The sequence below is a fragment of the Scyliorhinus canicula genome, chromosome 2, assembly GCF_902713615.1.
Source record: "Scyliorhinus canicula chromosome 2, sScyCan1.1, whole genome shotgun sequence".
Classification (NCBI taxonomy): Eukaryota; Metazoa; Chordata; class Chondrichthyes; order Carcharhiniformes; family Scyliorhinidae; genus Scyliorhinus; species Scyliorhinus canicula.
The window spans coordinates 31,670,074-31,689,919 of record NC_052147.1 but is presented as its reverse complement, the minus strand read 5'-3'; the positions used below and the strand labels follow the sequence as shown (position 1 = coordinate 31,689,919).

Below are 19,846 nucleotides of genomic sequence, written 5' to 3'. Positions count from 1 at the left end.
GAAGGCAACGGAACTTTAAGTCTTAGCCACCCTTTTCCATTTCCGGTCTTTGTCAGTATTGAACTGTTGCCCTTCAAGCACATCTGGTCATTCAGCCCATTTGGCTTCAGCTCCACAGTTTCGTGCTGTACCTGGGGCTTTTGCTCATTATTTCTCACAAATGAGAGCGATGATGAGATTGGCGTGATTTGAGACACAGTCACCACGCTCGTGCCTGTGGTGGAGACACCATTGTGAAGCAAATGGTTTTCCGCTCTGAGGTGGCTTCCGACGGAGTCACTGTGCCCTGCCGCCTGATTCCGCAATTGCTTCTGCTGCTTGAACTTCTGGAAGAGTTTCCGGACGGGATGGTCCACTGGGATGCTCAGTGTAACCTCGTTCTTCAGCCGAAGCCGCTCTTCCTCCTCTTTCTTCACATCAAGAATCTTCCGGAAAATGATCTGTAATGAGTCCCAGAGAAAAAAGAATGAAATTACATTTCCAAAATGGAACCTTTTTAAAATATTCCCAGAAGGCTGCAACCAGCAAAGCAGAATATTACTTTCAGCACAAATATCATTAAAATGTCTTTCAAAATTCTAAGGTGCGTCTTATTTGATAGTAAAGTATAACATGGGTGGAATATCTGAAGCAATTTTATCCTGTTTCATATACATGCAGATAGCTTTGTTTTGTACGGAGTATGACTCACCCACCTCCTTGCAACTGTTATTTCCTCATTCATGCAATTAATTTTTGATGACTACAATTGAATCTGAAGCTACCACTCAACAGGCACGGTATTTCAAAGGCAATGCAGTCACTACAGCAAGGTATTTTTCATGTCGCCTCTTGTTCTTTTGCCAATCACTTTAAATTGCTGCCCCCTGCTTATCAACTCTTCAACCGGCCAAAACGGTTCCTATTTATCGAGTGATCATGAAGACCTCTGGCAACTCTCCTCTTAGCCTTCTCCTCCCTGACGATAGCAATCCCAGCTTCACCGGTCTCTTCACACATCCATAGCTTTCATAGAATCCCTACAGAGCAGAAGGAGGCCATTTGACCCATTGAGTCTGCACACCCTCTGAAGGAGCACCCTACTTCCTAAGCTCACTTCCCCAACCTATCCACGCATCCGGTGGCCCCACCCATCCTACAGATCTTTGGACATTAAGAAGCAATTTCGCATGGCCAAACCACCTAATCTGCACATGTGACCATTATAGTAGAATCTCATCTGCGCCCTCTCCAAAACCTTCATGTCCTTCTCGAGCACTAGGTGCAATACTCCAGCTGCGCTGAACAGCTGTTTCCCATAGGTATAGTTTAACTTCCTGATTTTTGTACTGCATCACTGTGTAAAGCCCAGGATCCCACACCCTCTATCAACTGTTATTTTGACCTGTCTTGCCGCCTTCAAAGGTTTATGCACCCCCAGGTATCTCTGTGCACCTCACTCGCTTTGAAATTGTATCATTTAGTATGTATGGTTTCTCCACTTTCTTCCCACCGAAATGTATCAATCCAAAACTTCTCTACATTGAATTTCATCTGCCACACGTCCTTCTGTCCCACCAGTGATCCATTTCGTCCCAAAGTCTATTGCTATTTTCTTCATTGTTTACTACACTTCTAAGAATCATGTCATACTTTTGAAACTTGTGCCCTCTACCCCCAAGTCCAAGTCACTATTGTCTGTCAAATTCAGGAGTGGTTCTAACTCGGAACCATGTGGAACACCACTGTAAACCTCCCTAAGTTTGATTAAACAGCCACACGGGCTATTGGTTGACCTCTTGTGACATTTGGATATCTTTCACATTTATTTTTGTCTGCTTAAAAAAGGCTTCTACAGTCTATCTCTCGCAGTCTCAAAAACTGTTTCACAACAGTTGTGGACTGTGTTTATCCTGAGAACCATTTTTTTCCAGGACAATATTGGCCCTGTTCATGAGAAATTGCAGCTGTTCCCTTGAGTGTTAATGGCTTCACCCAGCAGATTGGAGAAGATACAACAGTTGGCATAATGGGGAAATTACTTAATATGATTGGAATTGGCAGCTAACCTGAAATATTTCATGGATACTGTGAATTTAATTATGTACATAGCGTATGCTCCCTTTTTTCACTGCTGTCTCAGAAATGTCTCTGCAAGATAACTCACTGTTTGAATAAAAAAGCAAAGAGGGTAAAATCATAAATTGCCACTATTCTAACTCATTCTAACCCCCACCAACCAGAGTCGCTTTATGCCTCGAAGTTCTGCGGAGATGATACCGGTTTCTATTGGCAGGTCCTTCTGGCCCCGCTGTGGTGGGTTTTCCCCGTGGTGGATGCCGTGGTAGGGATGGATGATCCCACCAGCAGGAGGGCTCGGAAAATCCCACCCTTTAGGCGTAATTCAGCGTTAAAAATGTTAAAGTGGCTTTTGGGCATGCTTGGCAAGGTGTTGCTCTGTTTCTCGGCAGCTGCAGTGCCGAGAAACACCCTGCTATTCAGCGGCTTTTCTTTGGCCTCGGTGAGTTTCTCCCCACCGAGGCCACACTTTAGTTGATTGATTAGCACACGAAGAGACACACAATCAAATGCTGAACAGTTGAACCGCTGCTCGCAGATCGGGGCGCCATTTGGACCTGAAGCCCTGTTTTCTCCCCCATTTCGGGGTACCCCCCGCTTTACTGACACCCCCCCCCCCCCCCGCCCTTTCACCCCCAACCTTGCCGAGGCCCCTGGGAACACCCCCACCAATGGGTTAGGACCCGGGCCCAAACCCTGGTAGTGCTAATGCGCGTGGGTGCCAGAGAGAGTGCTAGGGTACTACCTTTCCCTGACCCTGACCACCCGGGGGGTTTTAATGGCCTGTGAAACCTGCCCTCTTCCCTCCACCCCGAGGTGCTATCATGCCTGGTTTACATTTGTGTGAACCAGTACGAATCGATGCTCTGGCGAAGTCTCGTAGGTGCGGTCATTAACCACCAGCCGATGAGTGAATCCAGCGTCCAGGTTTTTAAATCAGCTTAATGTCTCATTTAAATATGCAGATCTGGATACCGGCCAGTCAGGATGGGATCTAGTCAGGTGATTCGCAATCGACCCGGCTCCTGGCATGGAACCCGATTTGGGCCTCTTCTGCGCCCGGTGGGGATTGAAGCAAGAAGTTCTAAGCAGGAGAGGGAACAGCACTTTTAAATAAAGCTCCACCTTAGCCATAATGGACATGATGTTCGGTGCATTGCGCCCATTGTGTCGAAGTTGGAGCTCTATTTAAAAGTGCTGTCTGCTCTCCTGCATAGTTTCTCTTTCTTAGTAACCACTATGGGTGACTAGCACACAAAGACAACAGTTACTTAGAACATAGAACATAGAACAGTACAGCACCGAACAGGCCCTCGATCTTGTGCCGAGCATTGTCCGAAACCAAGATCAAGCTATCCCACTCCCTGTCATTGTGGTGTGCTCCATGTACCTATCCAATAACCGCTTGAAAGTTCCTAAAGTGTCCAACTCCACTATCACAGCAGGCAGTCCATTCCACACCCTAACCACTCTCTGAGTAAAGAACCTACCTCGGACATCCCTCCTATATCTCTCACCCTGAACCTTATAGTTATGCCCCCTTGTAACAGCTACATCCACCCGAGGAAATAGTCTCTGAACGTCCACTCTATCAATCCCCCTCATCATCTTATAAACCTCTATTAAGTCACCTCTCATCCTCCTCCGCTCCAAAGAGAAAAGCCCTTGCTCCCTCAACCTTTCCTCATAAGACCTATCCTGCAAACCAGGCAGCATCCTGGTAAATCTCCTTTGCACCCTTTCCAATGCTTCCACATCCTTCCTATAGTGAGGTGCCTACGCACACAATCAAATGCCAAACAGTTGAATAATTGAACATTGAATTTTGCAAGTTCTGTTCGTATGATTTTAAAATAACATGCACAGTGAATAGTGTCACTTGTAAAACCCAAAACTTGAACTGACTGCAGAGAACTGGGGGTTGAGATCAATCCAAAGGGAGAATATAATGGTCTGTACATATCATGAGCATTGATGCAATTTACTGGATATGAAAAATGGGCCAAATGATCTTCTCCAGTTGCAATCATCCTTTCTTTAGTTAAGAAGTACATCACCATGGTAGGGGGAAAATGTAATTGAGAAGATTAGATACATAGAGGAATTGTTAATTAGTTGACACTGAGCTTGGATTTTAAATGCCTATAAGAGCGAGGGAAACCTGGAGAGAGGAAGGCTGAGAGATGGAAGGCATCGGGTAAGAATCAGGGATAAGTGTTGACAGCCACACAGTGTAGGTGCAAGGAGAAGGACTCACACTTTCTTGTTGGTCCATAAGTTAAAAGAAGATTCACTTTAGTAAATCTGTTTAGCTTAGTCGGGTAAAATGCAGTCCTTCTTACAGTTGGGAAAGGGCTCAGGATAGTCTGCGCTTATCCTTTGTGCATCCTCAGGATAGTCTGTGCTTATCCTTTGTGCATATTTAATCATACTCAGGATTGAATCATGGTATTTAATATGATTTTCTAGAGCTGTTACAGGCAGGATTTTCCCCACTTATTCTCAATATGCAGTTGAGTTTGTCAACCATAGTCAATTAGATGCCAAGCCAATTACTGAAAATAATTCAATTAATGTTAAAAAAAAATGTATGTACCGATGTGCAAGCATGAGAAATTCTGGTTATTTCTGAAAATCTGCATTTTTCTGACCACTATATGACTTAAATTGACGGTGAACAGCCTAAGCGTCTGTTCATGAAGACTATCTTGAAATGATATCCACCTCGACCTCCGATGGATTCAGACTGGAGCTTATTTAACTTTGGAAAGATGAATGTACTCTTCCTTTACGGCAGAGATTCCGTTAATGGAAGAGGCACAGTGGGAAGCAGCAGGAGAGGAACGATGTGGGTCACAGGAAGAGACTGAACAAAGCGCCGGTTTCCCGGAATACAATATTTAGCATTCCTGGGTGAGAGAAACCCGGAGCTGAGTTCACTCAAGAAGCAAGCTGGTGGAATCACTGGCATTGCTTGTTACAGCATTCACCAAGCACTCTTTGTAATCTACACTTGTCATCTGATGAGTAGCACTCGCCTCATAATTAATTCTATTATATGCCTTGCTGAAGACAACTTAACCCATGGCATGTTCCACTGAGTGACGACGATGTAATTATTTTTCAATTTGTGATGCTAATTGTTGTTTATAATTAACAGTAAACAGGTTTTGACTAATCATCCAGTGATATATGATCGCAGTTTTCTACATGTCTCCACATATTCTCCAAAGGAACTGATGGGAATTACCATTGTTACTTACTGAATGATTGGTTTTATTTAAAAAGAATGAGGAAGGACGGAAATATCGCACATTCTTTCTGACCTGATTAAACTACATTCTGATGAGTGACAAGTGTGTAATCCTGTGACATTGCATATTAATTCCTATCAGTATATTTGACAAAGTACTCTTCTTGTAGTGATCCGCATTACTAACCAGCTTAAGTCTGAATGGCTGCAACTTCATTTCATAAAGGCATAGATAATATGTGGATTTTAATACTATTAAAAAGTCTAATAGGACTTCCGGTGGCGGCGATGACGCAGGAAGCCGCACATTTGGGAGCTCCTGATTCCAACGGACTTTTCGGCTCTTTTTAGAGCCCAAAACGGAATTTTTTCGACGTCTCCCGGTGGGAGAAGGTGTGTTAATCGACTTTCTCTGCATTTCATGACTCGAAATCGGAGTGGAAAGGGGAAAAAAACGGCAGCAGCTCCCCAGAAAAAACGGGGGAAGGATTTCAAGATGGCGGCCAGCAGAGCACCAGGGGAGTGGAAGCTGTGGGCCCAGGAGCAGCAAGCTGTTCTCCTGCGTTGCTTTGCAGATTTTAAGGCTGAGGTGCTGAGCTCTCTGCAGGAAACGAATAAAAAGCTCTTGGAGATTCAGACGACCCAGGGTGCTGCCAACCGGGGAGTGGCGATTCTGGTGGGGAAAAATGTGTCATTTGAGGCATCTGAGGTGGTGGCGGATAAGGGGGGGTAGGTATGTTATGGTTAGGGGCAGGCTACAGGGAGAGAAGGTGGTACTTGCTAGTGTGTATGCCCCAAATTGGGACGATGTGGGCTTTATGAGGAGTATGCTGGGACGGGTCCCGGATCTAGAGGCGGGAGGTCTGATTATCGGGGGGGACTTCAATACGGTGCTGGATCCTTCACTGGATCGGTCCAGTTCAAAGACGGGTAGGAGGCCGACGGCGGCCAAGGTACTGAGAGGGTTTATGGACCAGATGGGAGGGGTGGACCCATTGAGGTTTGTGAGGCTGAGGGCACAGGAGTACTCTTTCTTCTCCCACGGTTTATTCTCGGATAGACTTCTTCGTGGTGAGTAGGGGACTGATTCTGAGAGTGGAGGAGGCCGAATATTCGGCCATTGCAATCTCCAACCACGCTCCGCATTGGATGGAGTTGGAGATGGGGGAGGTGCGGGACCAGCGCCCGTTGTGGCGGTTGGATGTGGGGTTGTTGGCGGAGGAGGAGGTGTGTAGGAGGGTCCGGGCAAGTATTGAGGGGTACCTCGAGGTGAATGATACGGGGGAGGTCCAGGTGGGGATGGTCTGGGAAGCCCTGAAGGTAGTGATTCGTGGGGAGCTGATATCCATCCGGGCACACAGGGAGAGGAGCGAGAGGGATAGACTGGTGGGGAAGATGCTGGAGGTAGATAGGAGGTATGCGGAGGCACCAGAGGAGGGACTGTTGGGGGAGAGGCGCAGCCTACAGGTTAAATTTGATTTGTTGACCACTAGAAAGGCGGAGGCACAGTGGAGGAAGGCACAAGGGGCAGTATATGAACATGGTGAAAAGGCGAGTAGGATGCTGGCTCATCAGCTCCGCAAGCAGGATGCGGCTAGGGAAATTGCTGGAGTGAGAGACAAGAGTGGGAATGTGGTGCGGAAGGGGGTAGAGATGAATGAGGTCTTCAAGGACTTTTACGGGGAACTGTACCGGTCGGAGCCAACGGTGGAAAGGAGGGGAATGGAGAGGTTTCTCGACGGGCTATCTTTCCCGAAGGTGCAGGAGGAGCAGGTGGAGGGGTTGGGGGCGCCGATTGAGCTGGAGGAGCTGGTTAAGGGGATTGGGCAGATGCAGTCAGTGAAGGCGCCGGGGCCGGATGGGTTCCCGGTGGAGTTTTATAAAAAGTTTGTGGACCTAGTGGGCCCCTTGCTGGTGCGGACACTTAATGAAGCGTGGGAAGGGGGAACTTTGCCCCCGACGATGTCGAGGCGCTGATTTCTTTAATCTTAAAGAGGGACAAGGACCCCCAGCAGTGTGGTTCATACAGGCCCATATCTCTCCTTAATGTGGATGCCAAGGTGCTGGCAAAAATCCTGGCCACCAGCATAGAGGACTGTGTGCCAGGGGTTGTACACGAGGACCAGACAGGTTTTGTTAAGGGAAGGCAGCTGAATACGAATGTGCGGAGGTTGTTGAATGTCATCATGATGCTGGCGATTGAGGGGGAGGCTGAGATAGTGGTGGCGCTGGATGCGGAGAAGGCCTTCGATAGAGTGGAGTGGGGGTACTTATGGGAGGTTTTGGGGAGGTTTGGATTTGGCGAAGGGTTTATTAGATGGGTGAGGCTGCTATATGAGGCCCCGATGGCGTGTGTGGCCACGAATGGGAGGAGGTCGGAGTACTTCCGGCTTTACCGAGGGACCAGGCAGGGTTGCCCCCTGTCCCCCTTGTTGTCTGCATTGGCAATCGAGCCGTTGGCGATGGCATTGAGGGATTCAGGGAGGTGGAGGGGTTTGGTGCGGGGTGGGGAGGAACATAGGGTGTTGTTGTATGCCGATGACCTGCTACTGTATGTGGCGGACCCGGTGGGAGGGATGCCCGGGGTGATGGAGCTGCTAGCTGAGTTTGGGACCTTTTCAGGCTATAAACTAAATCTAGGCAAGAGTGAGGTGTTTGTGGTGCACCCTGGAGACCAGGAGAAAGGAATTGGTAGGCTCCCGCTTAGGAAGGCAGGGGAGAGTTTTAGGTACCTGGGGGTGCAGGTGGCCAGGGACTGGGGGACTCTTCACGAGCATAATTTCACCAGGCTTGTGGATCAGATGGAGGAGGAGTTCAAGAGGTGGGACATGCTGCCATTGTCGTTGGCGGGGAGGTTGCAGTCCGACGAAATGACGGTGCTTCCGAGGTTCTTGTTCCTCTTTCAGGGCCTGCCCATCTTCATCCCCAGGGCCTTCTTTAGGAGGGTGTCTAGCAGTATTTTGAGCTTTGTGTGGGCACATGGGACTCCGAGAGTGAAGAGGGTTTTCCTGGAGCGAGGGAGGGATAGAGGCGGGCTGGCGCTGCCCAACCATTTGGGGTACTATTGGGCGGCCAATATGTCAATGGTGCGTGAATGGGTGATGGGGGGGGGGGCGACGGCGTGGAAAAGAATGGAGATGGCGTCTTGCAGAGGTACGAGCCTGGGTGCCTTGGTAACGGCGCCGTTGCCGCTTTCTCCTAAGAGGTATACCACGAGCCTGGTGGTGGCGGCGACCCTAAGAATCTGGGGACAGTGGAGACGGCATAGGGGGGAAACAGGGGGCCCGATGGAGGCTCCATTGGGTGGCAATCATCGGTTCATCCCGGGGAACACTGATGGGGGATTTAGGGGGTGGCATAGGGTGGGCATCAGTAAACTGAGGGACCTGTTTATTGGCGGGAGGTTTGCAGGCCTGGGGGAACTGGAAGATAAATTTGGGCTCCCCCAAGGGAACATGTTCAGATACTTGCAGGTAAAGGCGTTTGCTAGGCGACAGGTAGAAGGATTCCCTTTGCTGCCCTCGCGGGGTACGATGGACAGAGTGCTTTCGGGGGTGTGGGTCAGAGAGGGGAAGGTGTCTGACATTTATAAGGTAATGCAGGAGGTGGAGAAGTCGTCAGTGGAGGAGCTGAAGGCTAAATGGGAGGGGGAACTTGGGGAGCAGATAGAGGACTGGACTTGGGCGGATGCCTTGGAGAGAGTCAACTCTTCCTCTTCATGTGCGAGGCTTAGTCTCATCCAATTCAAGGTGCTGCACCGGGCCCACATGTCCGGGACTAGGATGAGTAGGTTCTTTGGGGGTGAGGACAGGTGCACCAGATGTTCAGGGAGTCCAGCGAACCATGCCCATATGTTCTGGGCATGCCCGGCACTGGAACAATTCTGGAAGGGGGTGGCGAGAACGGTGTCGAGGGTGGTTGGATCCAGGGTCAAACCAGGGTGGGGACTCACGGTTTTTGAAGTTGCGGTGGAGCCGGGAGTGCAGGAGGCGAAAGAGGCCGGTGTCCTGGCCTTTGCGTCCCTAGTAGCCCGGTGGAGGATCTCGATGCAGTGGAAAGATGCGAAGCCCCCAAGTGTGGAGACCTGGATCAGTGACATGGTGGGATTTATAAAATTGGAGATGGTCAAATTTGCCCTGAGAGGATCAATACAAGGGTTCTATAAACGGTGGCAGCCTTTTCTGGACTTCCTGGCTCAAAGATAGGTATCTTGGTCAATAGCAGCAGCAACCGGGGGGGGGGGGGGGGGGGGGGGGGGGGAGAAGGAGGAGGAGGGGGGGAGGGAGGAGGAGGAGGGAGGAGGAGGAGGGAGGAGGAGGGGAGGAGGAGGAGGAGGGGGGAGGAGGAGGAGGGGAGGAGGAGGGGAGGGGAAGGGGAGGAGGAGGAAAGGGGGGGGAAGGGGGGTGTTCTTTATTATTGTTTCTATTTTTTCTATGGTTATGTAACTTAACATTGTGTTAATTTAAGTTGTTAATATGTTTTGTTGTTCATTGAGGATGGGCGAATGTTTATGATTGCTATCATTATTGTTATTGTTGGTATTTTATTACAGTTTGTTGTTGTTATATAAATACAACATTTTTCAATAAAAATTATTTTTTTTAAAAAGTCTAATAGTGCTAGGAATTTGTAATAGTTGCTTTTCAATGGACTGATGGTTAATTCACTGCCTGCTCTGATGTTTTATTTCATTCAGTCATGCTGGGTTATTGAGTATGTTGCTATCCTACTGCATGAAATCAAAAATCAGGAGGTACATCAGGTAGTAATGAAGAAACCCCCTCCTGTTAACTTGAGAGGAGGGTAAGTGATTTTTTTTATTGTACTGCCAGTCTATTTGAAGTTAATTTGCTCTTGTCCTTCATTACCACATAGATGGAAACTTAAACAAAGGGCTGGCTGGTTTGGGTGAGAGTTCGTCAGCATATCAACTAGGGGTAGCAGCCTGTTTCCAACTAATTGTTCAGGGAGAAACTTGATACGATTGAGGATATTTATCACATTCTTCTTCAACTATAGGTTGGAGTCCAACAAGATATACTACTTCAGCAGTGATCTTCATTCTCCAAAACAGGAGTTAAGTCAGTGACAATCACAGCTCAAAAACAACGAAACCATGATTTCAAGGTTTACTGCCACTTCCAAAGATGTTTAAGACATGTGGGAGCTTTCTGATCTCTGTTTGAAGTGTAACGGTGTGCAAAATAGGCTAGGCCCTGATGTCAGGCCTAGACTTTCTATTAGTACACTCCTGTATCATCTTTTATTACACTTCTTTGTATGTTTTGATATACTACGGAGTGCAATATGTGTTACTCAAACCTTAGTTGCTGATGACTACGCCAGAGGTGGAGAGAGAGAGAAAGACAGAGAGCCAGAGCGAGAGACAGAAAGAGCCAGAAAGTAAAGGAAGAGAATTAGAAAAGAGTTCTGTATTCATATTTCATTTTCATACTTTGACTTCAGACTTTGACTTTTAAAGTTGTGTTCAGGCTACTGTCTCAGAAGATAATTCCTGTGATTCTTTGAAGAAGATCAAATTGTCTACAAACTACCTTTTAAATGATTTTCAAGTTGTAACCAATGAACTCCAAATAAAACAATTCTTATTTGCACCTGACAAGTTTTTAACTTGATTTTCTACTGAGTTTCAGCAATGCTCAAGAACAACCGGTAACCTTGAATTGAAGCTCTACTTCACAATCATAAGTTCCTTCAACTATGATGACTCAAACTTGTCCAGTTGTGACAAAAGGTTTATTGAGTAACTATAACAATAATTGCGTGAGCTCTTTACTTTGAGATTGATACTAGTGATAAGGTCAACACAATCTAACTACAGTAACTATGCTTAACTACACTAACCATCTGAGCTAATCTTATACTCCTGTCCTGGTCACAGTACACCCGAAAGAGAGAGAGGCATAATGCAGTTGCTTTTATACCCCTGTTGATCCAGCCCTCTAGTCATCATCTGGTGCTACTGATTACACATTAGCCCCTTATTTACATGCACATAAAGATAACTACAGACTTGACACTGTGTGGGCCTGAACCACGAGGCCTCAGGATAGATAGATAGTGGTCCTTGGGCTTCATTATGCATGTACCCTGCATGTGCTTCCGAATGCAGTTTGCTGAATGCGTAAAAACAATCAACGACCACATGACTCGCCAGCCACCGCCTTCAAGGAAATCTTGTGGTGGTAGGCTTGGAGCAGGCTACTGAGAGGCTCAGGGTAGGGGTTTGAATCACGACTCCTGCGGAATCATAGACTCACTACAGTGCAGAAGGACGCCATTCAGGACATCGAGTCTGCTCCGATCCACTTCGCCTTATACCCGTAACCCAACTTGCACATCCATGGGCACTAAGGGACAATTAAGCATGGCCAATCTTCCTAAAATTTGGATTGTGACGAGAAAACCGGAGCACCCGGAGGAAATCCACGCAGATATGGAGAGAACGTACAAACTCCACACAGACAGTCACCCAAGGTCGGAATTGAACCCGGGTCCCTGGCTCTGTGAGGCAGCAGTGTTAACCACTGAACTCTGGAACATTCATGTACTCATCCTGGCTCGATAAGAAAGGGTATGATTTTTTAAATAAATTAATGTCAGAGACTGATGAAGAAAACTGGTACTATATTTTGATCTTGGAGGCAGGGATTTGGAGTCAGGAATTTTCCAAACTTTGCAATCCACCAATGTACTGGCAATGGAGGATGGGGAGATTTTAGTCTCCGGGAGGGTGGGATGGACTGGAGTTGGGCCTGCCACAGGAGCTGTGCTGATGCTGAGGAGGCCCGGTTAAATGGTCTACCCCCGTTCCCAGAGACACCAACCTAATTATTCAGATCATTGTAGATGCCCCTTATCCTCATCCCCCTAACCTCCTAATCCCCTTTAACCCATCAACCACACTGTGCCCGACCCTGCTCACCACACTCCCAACAACCACTGACCACTCACCCAAGGCCAGAATTTCATTATTAAGGTGGGAAAGGTGACTTGGGCCATTTCCTGATGCTGTTATTGCACCTGCTACCCAGCGGTGCCTGCCCATGCTATTTGTGTGTTGGGAACGTGGGGACTGGCTGGTGTTGGAGTCACTACCTTGAAAATCAGGCCCAAGGCAATAATGGAGGCAGGCAAATGCTGACACAGGCAGCATTGAAGGCCTACCTCAGTTCCCAAAGATATTGGCCCAGCTCTGTAAATGCATGTTAGGCATCATAGTCCGCTGCCCAGTATCAACTATTGACAGAACTCATGAGTCCTTTTAGTAAGTCTTTGTGATGCTCATCACACTGCCAGAATAAACAATAACCATTCAAAATCCTTTTCAACAAAATTTGACAAAATTATTAACACTTCCTGCTGATCTGAATCGCTCAGTGATGTCTGAAGCTCAGCCAAGAATTCATATTAGATTAAATTGTCCAAATGTGTTGATTAAAACTCCAGAGCTAAATATATTAAGATCTTTGATGCAGTGGAACAGGTGACCACCTACTTAAAAGACTTAATAGATACAGAGCTGTTAATCAAATAAGTCAACTATCTGTTCTACTAGCTTCAAAGGATCAACAAATGGTTAAGCTGTCAATCAAAAAGGTCAGCCATCTATTCTACTATTTAAAAGACTTAACAGAGGGCTAGGGTGTTACTCAGCGCAACAATCAAACACATCGTCAAGGTAACACAGTAAAATATGAATCTCCATACTGTTGAATCAAGAAAACTTTATCCACTGGAGGAAGCACTCTAATGCATCTGAAGTCTTTCCCACTTTCACATTGTGGTCAATTAAGTGACCACATCATTTTTAAACAAAACCCTATCAGAAGTCCCTGCATTTAAAAAAAACTTACCTTACCATACAGCATCTCATAATGACATGTGAAGCTGTGACATTTTTTTGAACTTATCTGTCAAAGGTCTTCAGATTAGATTTGTGACTCCTCCTGAGGTGTGTGGACTATATCACCTACAAAATAGCGGAGTCCTGAAAAGGAAGAACATGGATGTGCTACTTGCCGTTACATTCAGGGGTTTTGGTCAGGATTGGATCAGAAACCCTAGGGAGGTGAGAGTTGGGTTCTGGAGGCCGGGGGATGCATAAACGGCTGCTACCATTTTGGGAAGTGCTCCCATTGTGGGCACAAGGAACCACCCCCCCCCCCCCCCCCCCCCCCCGCAAAACAGATACCCCCTCCCTTCCTGCCTTTGAGCCTGAGGTTGCGACAGAGTGGCCTGGTCTCCTTTGTTCCACCTTCTCCTGCCACTGAATTATGGCAGTGGAGGCAAAAATCATGCTCTTAACTGGCTCATTGAGGGCCTGAATAGGCCTAAGGATGGATGGCCCAGCTTACCTGTCCAAGGGGCATAGGTTGGGGGCGGGCGGGAAGGCGGTGGGTTACCCACCCATTCTATTGTAGCTGCCTCCCTGCTTGCAAATACACCCCCGGGAGGGAAGGGACGGTAAAACCCCCAGAAATTTCTTTAAAATGTCTGGGTAATTGGAAATTGATTTCAAGAGTGCTTGAAACTGACTTTGCAAGAGTTTGCATGAATTGTGAAGGAATAAATTGTAATTTCCTTGAGCACGAAGGAATACTGGTCCACCTGACCTGGCGACCCTCATGGCTGGCAGACAAAGTAGCTATTGTTGTAAAGAACAATGGAGCACTGCAGCAGAGGGGAGAACAGAGAAGGCATGTCGACAGGGAGGTGTCTGCGTGCATGTAATACAGGTAAACTGAAGACAGAGCTGGATTCTCCATTGGTGGGATCCTCCCTTCGGCCAGCAGCGCACACACGCCCACGGAATTCCCGACGGCGTGGGGTGCCCACAATTGGAAACCCTTGGTTGGCTTCCGGGACAGAGGTTCCACTGCTGGTGGGGGCGCGCCGCACCAGAAAACGGGTGCGGTGGGACAGAGAATCTCGCCTACGGTTAGAGCAGAGATTGTGAATTGGATAATTCTATAGCTATGCTTCATTTTGCCAGAACCGACCAGATTATTGAATGAGGATTATTAAAGTAGTCAGACAAAGAAGACTCCAGGGAATCTATGTCGTCAAGATTTCTGTGAGTCTAGCTCAGAGAGTTTCTGCAGGAATCTGCTATTTGGGTGACGACTGCCTCCATGAGATACCAATAGAGTGGAGCTACCGTTGTGACTGGAAGACCAAATCTATTGAGTGAGAAAAGTGAGAGTTTCCACTTTCCAGAGGCTGTGTTGGAAAGACAGATTGCACCACGTCAGATGGTGAAATTGGAATTCAATGAAAACAATCAGAAATTAAAAGTCCAACGATGACCATGAAACCATTGCTAACAGTCAAAAGAACCCACCTTGTTCACTAATGTCCTTTAGGGAAGGAAATCTGCCATCTTTACCTGGTCTTGCCGACATGTGGCTCCAGATCCACAGTAATGTGGTTGACTCTTAAATGCCCTCTGAAATGGCCGAGCAAGCCACTCAGCTAAATGCTGACCCAGCCAGCAACTCCCACATCCCGTTAATGAATTAGCAGTATTTTCGTATCTGCTATTCCATACGTAGTTGATTGTGCGTACTGACTGTAATTTGCTTGTTAATTCATCTTTGATATACGTGGCTTCTGATTAATGTTAAAATAAAAGCTACCAAAAGTGGAATCTTGCTGGTAATTGCTTCATTTGGGTGGTGTTCAATATACGGTTACCCCATGAGGACTACAACACCCCTCTCACAGTGTTGTTGCAGGTTTAACCTCATAGTGTTTCTAACTGCAGATAGAACTGAGCAGTGGAAAGAGATTGTTACCTCGAAGGTAGAAATAAAAGAGTCCTTAGTTCTTAGAACTTCCAACTTGCATTGAACTCACTCATTGCTGCACCTTATGCAGTGAGAGACTTGTCAGCTTCAGCTTGCGGATGGCAAGTTAGCACAGCAAGTCTCCCCACCACCCCATTATTGAAATCAATGGAAATGAAATTTGTAAAGAATGCACCAGCTTACATCCAACTGAAAATTGTGAGACCTAAAATTTCCTCAAGGAATGTTGTTCCCTAAATGAGGCAGATTGCTAGGGAAGGGGTGGTACGGATTATTGTCAGGAAACAAAGGTCATTTTAAGTAATCTATATTTGTAATTGCAGATGTTAAAAACATGGTAAAACTTTAAGTGAGTTTAATTTTGCGTTCCTGTACAAGAAAGGGTTAAAACCTCAGTTGACTCATGCTAAAGGTGCCTGCATGTCTGTGTGTTTTTGGTTCATTTCAAGCTGGACCTGCATTGTAATTGAGGGTTTGTGATATGAAAACAAACAAGAGTTTGAAGAAAGACTAGGCTGTTGCTTAGCATCCAGGGGCCCATGCTACATAAGTGTAGTTGAGTTGAAGCTGATAAGAAAGCAGCTGCCAGCAGAGAGGTAGGGCAATAGGGTAAGGTGCAGAAAGAAATTCTGCACAAGCTAAAGAACAGATGGTTGTAGGAACCAGGGAATGAAAGAGAAGTCCCAGGAAGACTGAAGTGAAAGGAACCAAAAACAAAATGTTGAACAATTTACCATGGCCAATCCACCTAACCTGCACATATCACTGTTTGTGAGAATTGAAGTAAAGTGCAGAGAAAGTGTTCTGAGTTAAAGAAACAGCTGCAAGAGTAATGTATAAAGTGAGAAACCGGACATCAGAGGTAAATCAAAGGTTTGGTGACATCTTACTACAACCTGTACTACAGCTGGATACTTGAGAGATTGTGTGGAAGCTTGAATGCAGGTGGCAATCAGAGGCAGAGGAATACTGAAAGGAAGGATCGAAATCCTGGAAGTGGATCCTAGATGAATCATAGAGTTTACAGTGCAGAAGGAGGCCATTTGGCCCATCAAGTCAGCACCGCCCTCACAAAGAGCACCCTACTCAAGTCCACGTCTCTGCCCTATTCCTGTAACCCAGTAACCCCCACTTAAACTTTTTGGACACTAAAGGCAATTTACCATGGCCAATCCACCTAACCTGCACATCTTTGGACTGTGGGAGGACACCAAAGCACCCGGAGGAAACCCACGCACACACGGGGAGAACGTGCAGACTCCGCACAGACAGTGATCCAAGCTGGGAATCGAACCTGGGACCCTGGAGCTGTGAAGCAACTGTGAAGGCATATGAAGGAATATGAGAGAAAGCATTGTTTGGGAGGAGATCCCAAGGCATGTTTCTCAGTGAGTCGGGTTTGGAAGCACTCAGGCGGAAATGAGACTTCCAGTGAGACTAGTTGGCTTACAGTGTGATTAGCATTTGGGTGGATTTTCTGAGATATCTGCCCAACTTATATTCAGTGGCATCTGCCACTTGGTTTCAGAGTGTGGTGTGTCTGACCACCGTTGACCTGTTGGTTTACATGGATTGCGTACTTCCCAATAACATTACAGTAGAAGCTATATTTTTACCATTGACTGTGTTTACATTACTGTGTATTTACTGAGAACATTGGAATATAAGAAAGGGTTAAGTAGAATGCTCTTTCCAAGGGCTGATGCAGACTTGATGGGCTGAATGGCCTCCTTCTGTAATGTAAATTCTGTGATAAAGTTTGTAAATTGTGTTATCCTTAGAAATCTGTGTGCATCTGTGAGGATACAAAGACGATAGGAGCACGAGGAGGCCTTTTGGCCCTTCGAGCCTGCTCCACCATTCATCACGATTATGGCTGATCATCCAACGCAATACCCTAATCCTGCTTTTTCCCCATAGCCTTTGATCCCATTCTCCCCAAGTGCTATATAGCCACCTCTTGAATATATTCAATGTTTTAGCATCAACTACTTCCTGTGGTAATGAATTCCACAGGCTCACCACTCTTTGGGTGAAGAAATGTCTCCTCATCTCTGTCCGTAATGGTTTACCCTGAATCCTCAGACTGTGACCCCTGGTTCTGGACATACCCATCATTGGGAGCATCTATCCTGTCTAGTCCCGTTAGAGTTTTATAAGTCTCCATGTGATCCCCCCTCATTCTTCTGAACCCCAGCAAGAACAGTTCCAACCTAGTCAATCTCTCCACATATGACAGTCCCGACATCCCTGGAATCAGTCTGGTAAACTTTATAGGTGGGAGTCAATCTTTTCATTTTTAATAAATGATTTATTCTGTTGCTAAAAGTTAATTGACAGCCTTGTGACCCTGTTGATCCGTGTTTCCAAAGAAAGAAAAGTTACAGTCTATTGAGTAAGCATTCCATTCTGGGACCTGATTGTCCTGTAGCAACATTAGCTGGAATCACAACACTCTGGTCTTCCTGGAGCTCTTCAGCCTCCTTTTAGCCCATACTGCAGAGTTCTGAAGCATAAGTCTGCTTTAGGCGAGGTTTTTTCAAACTGGAGGCCGCGGCACATGGGTGGGTCGTGGGTGGATCTCAGGAGGGTTGCAAAGCGATCGGTCGCAGTGTTCCTGATTGTGGGAGAAGTGCCCAATGCCCCCGACTGGTTTTTAAGAATGCCGACCATGGCCGGCCTTTAAATATGAACGCTGGAGTCGTCCCACCAGAAGCGGCGGCAAAGAGCAGGTCGCGCACCCGGCACGTACACTGACATCACATGCCCTGTGCGTCCGGGCTTTGGGTGTGAAATCGGGGAGGAGAGATTCCTCCATTTTTAGCTGCCAGAATGTAAGCAACAGGACAGTGTGAGGAGCTGAAGGTGGGTCATTTTGAAGTAAGGAATAGAGGGCCAGAGGCACAAACAGGCCAGGATCTCACAACCAAATCTGCTGGAGAGAGCTGCACAGGAGAGTCCATGGTAATGCTGCTGTGAGCTGGAGAGAGAGCTTCAGGGCCTCTGGTAAACTTCACATTAAGAAGAACCTGAAATTGGGAACAAAGCAGTAAAAAGATGATTTCTGGAGTTATGGCTTTGTTAATTGTGCCAATGCAAAATCTATGTGTGTTATATACAGGGAAGTACTGGCAAATGAGAGTTGGATGCTAACCATATCTTACCTTGCAGACATTGTTTCAATTCTAAATGAACTGAACCTCAAATTGCAAGGGAAGGATGATGATTGTGATCGGCCTGTGACGAAATGGATGCTTTCCAAAAATCATTGAAAGTTTGGCAAATATGAGTACAAAGCCAAAACTACAACACTGCTATAACACAACAAAAAAAGCCGTGTCAGTAAGGGAACTTCAAAAGACTGGCAAACCTTATTCAGTAGCATCTGGCTGCTACTTTCCAGAGGAGAAGTTTCAGATCTTGAAATAGAAGAGGTGGATGAAAAATCCTTTAGAATTTGAGACCCTAGAGTCAATTATTAACTTTCAGCTGCCTCCAAGCTGACTTCTAGAGACTTCATTTCTGCACCTCACCTGTGACAGTATATTAAAAACATGCCACAAGTCCATGAAGCTGTCAGCATTCTGGAGTAGTGCCTCCGAGGAGTATCCAGTGCTGAGTAAAACAAGCATTTTGTTGCTATTGCCCTTTATGCCAACCTACATGTGGGAGGTTGGATTTTCCGTCCTCATAAAGATGAAGACAGCACAAAGGAACCGGCTGAACTCTGTACCTGCTATGTGCATAGCCCTCTCCTCCTGTGAGTCTGATTAGAGTGAGTACAAAACAGGCTCACCTCTCACATTAAAGGTAAGCAAAGGTGGTGTGCTGCAAAGGCCGGTCAGCTTGCGTCGCGATGGTCGGCCGACGTAGATCCCAAAGGTTGGCTGGTTGGTAAAGTGGGTCCTGGGATTAAAAGTGGAGTGAATTGTATTGGCTGAAGACTGGCTGAGAAGGACGAGATGAATCCTTCACTTGGTACTTCTGGTTGCAAATAGTTCAAACTTGTCTTTTGCACTGATGATGCGCTGATCATTGGGGATGAGCATGTTTGTGTGGCTTCCTCTGCCTGTTGGTTGTTTATTGCTCACCACCATTTCTGACTGGATGTGGCAGGTCTGCAGAGCTTTGATCTGATCCTTTGGTTGTGGGATTGGTTAGCTCTGTCCATTGCATGCTGCTTCCACTGTTTTAAATACATGTAATCCTGTGTTGTAGTTTCAGGAGGTTGGCACCTCGTTTTTGAACATGCCTAGTGCTGCTCCTGGCATGTTCCTGTACACTTCTATTGTCTCTCCCCATGCCAAGCGGTACCTGAAGCACATGGTTACATCTGTAGCTAACATTTGGTGAAACAGGCCACTAACCTGTTGCCGGAGGGGCACCACCATCAAGCCTGGCTGGACTAGTGGACTCTCCCATTCTTACATCTCTCCTCAGTTCTAAACTCATCTGCTTTGTGTCCCTTCCTCCTCCATTCCCATCGGAATCCCCATGCTATAAACTAACGGTGATACAACTAAAAATATCTCTGCTAAAACACTTGTGTCAAAAGCTTGAAAAAAAACTTGGCACAAAAGAGGCAGCACAAAGCTTCACTTAAAGAACTGTCGAGGAACGTATCATAGAAGGGGGCTAAAAGAAACACAAACATACTCCAGAATAACGCGTCCATTCTGATTGTTGCTGCCTTCCCTCTAGGGAA

The 19,846-nt window shown here is 46.6% G+C and overlaps 1 protein-coding gene across 1 annotated transcript in view; it reads right to left on the bottom strand.

Moving 5' to 3' along the window:
• kcnh5b (potassium voltage-gated channel, subfamily H (eag-related), member 5b) overlaps positions 1-19,846 on the bottom strand; it is a 474,329-nt gene that overhangs the window by 5,194 nt on the left and 449,289 nt on the right. Inside the window, 1 exon segment of the mRNA XM_038775353.1 lies at positions 3-440. Within this exon segment, the coding sequence (XP_038631281.1) occupies positions 3-440 (438 nt within the window).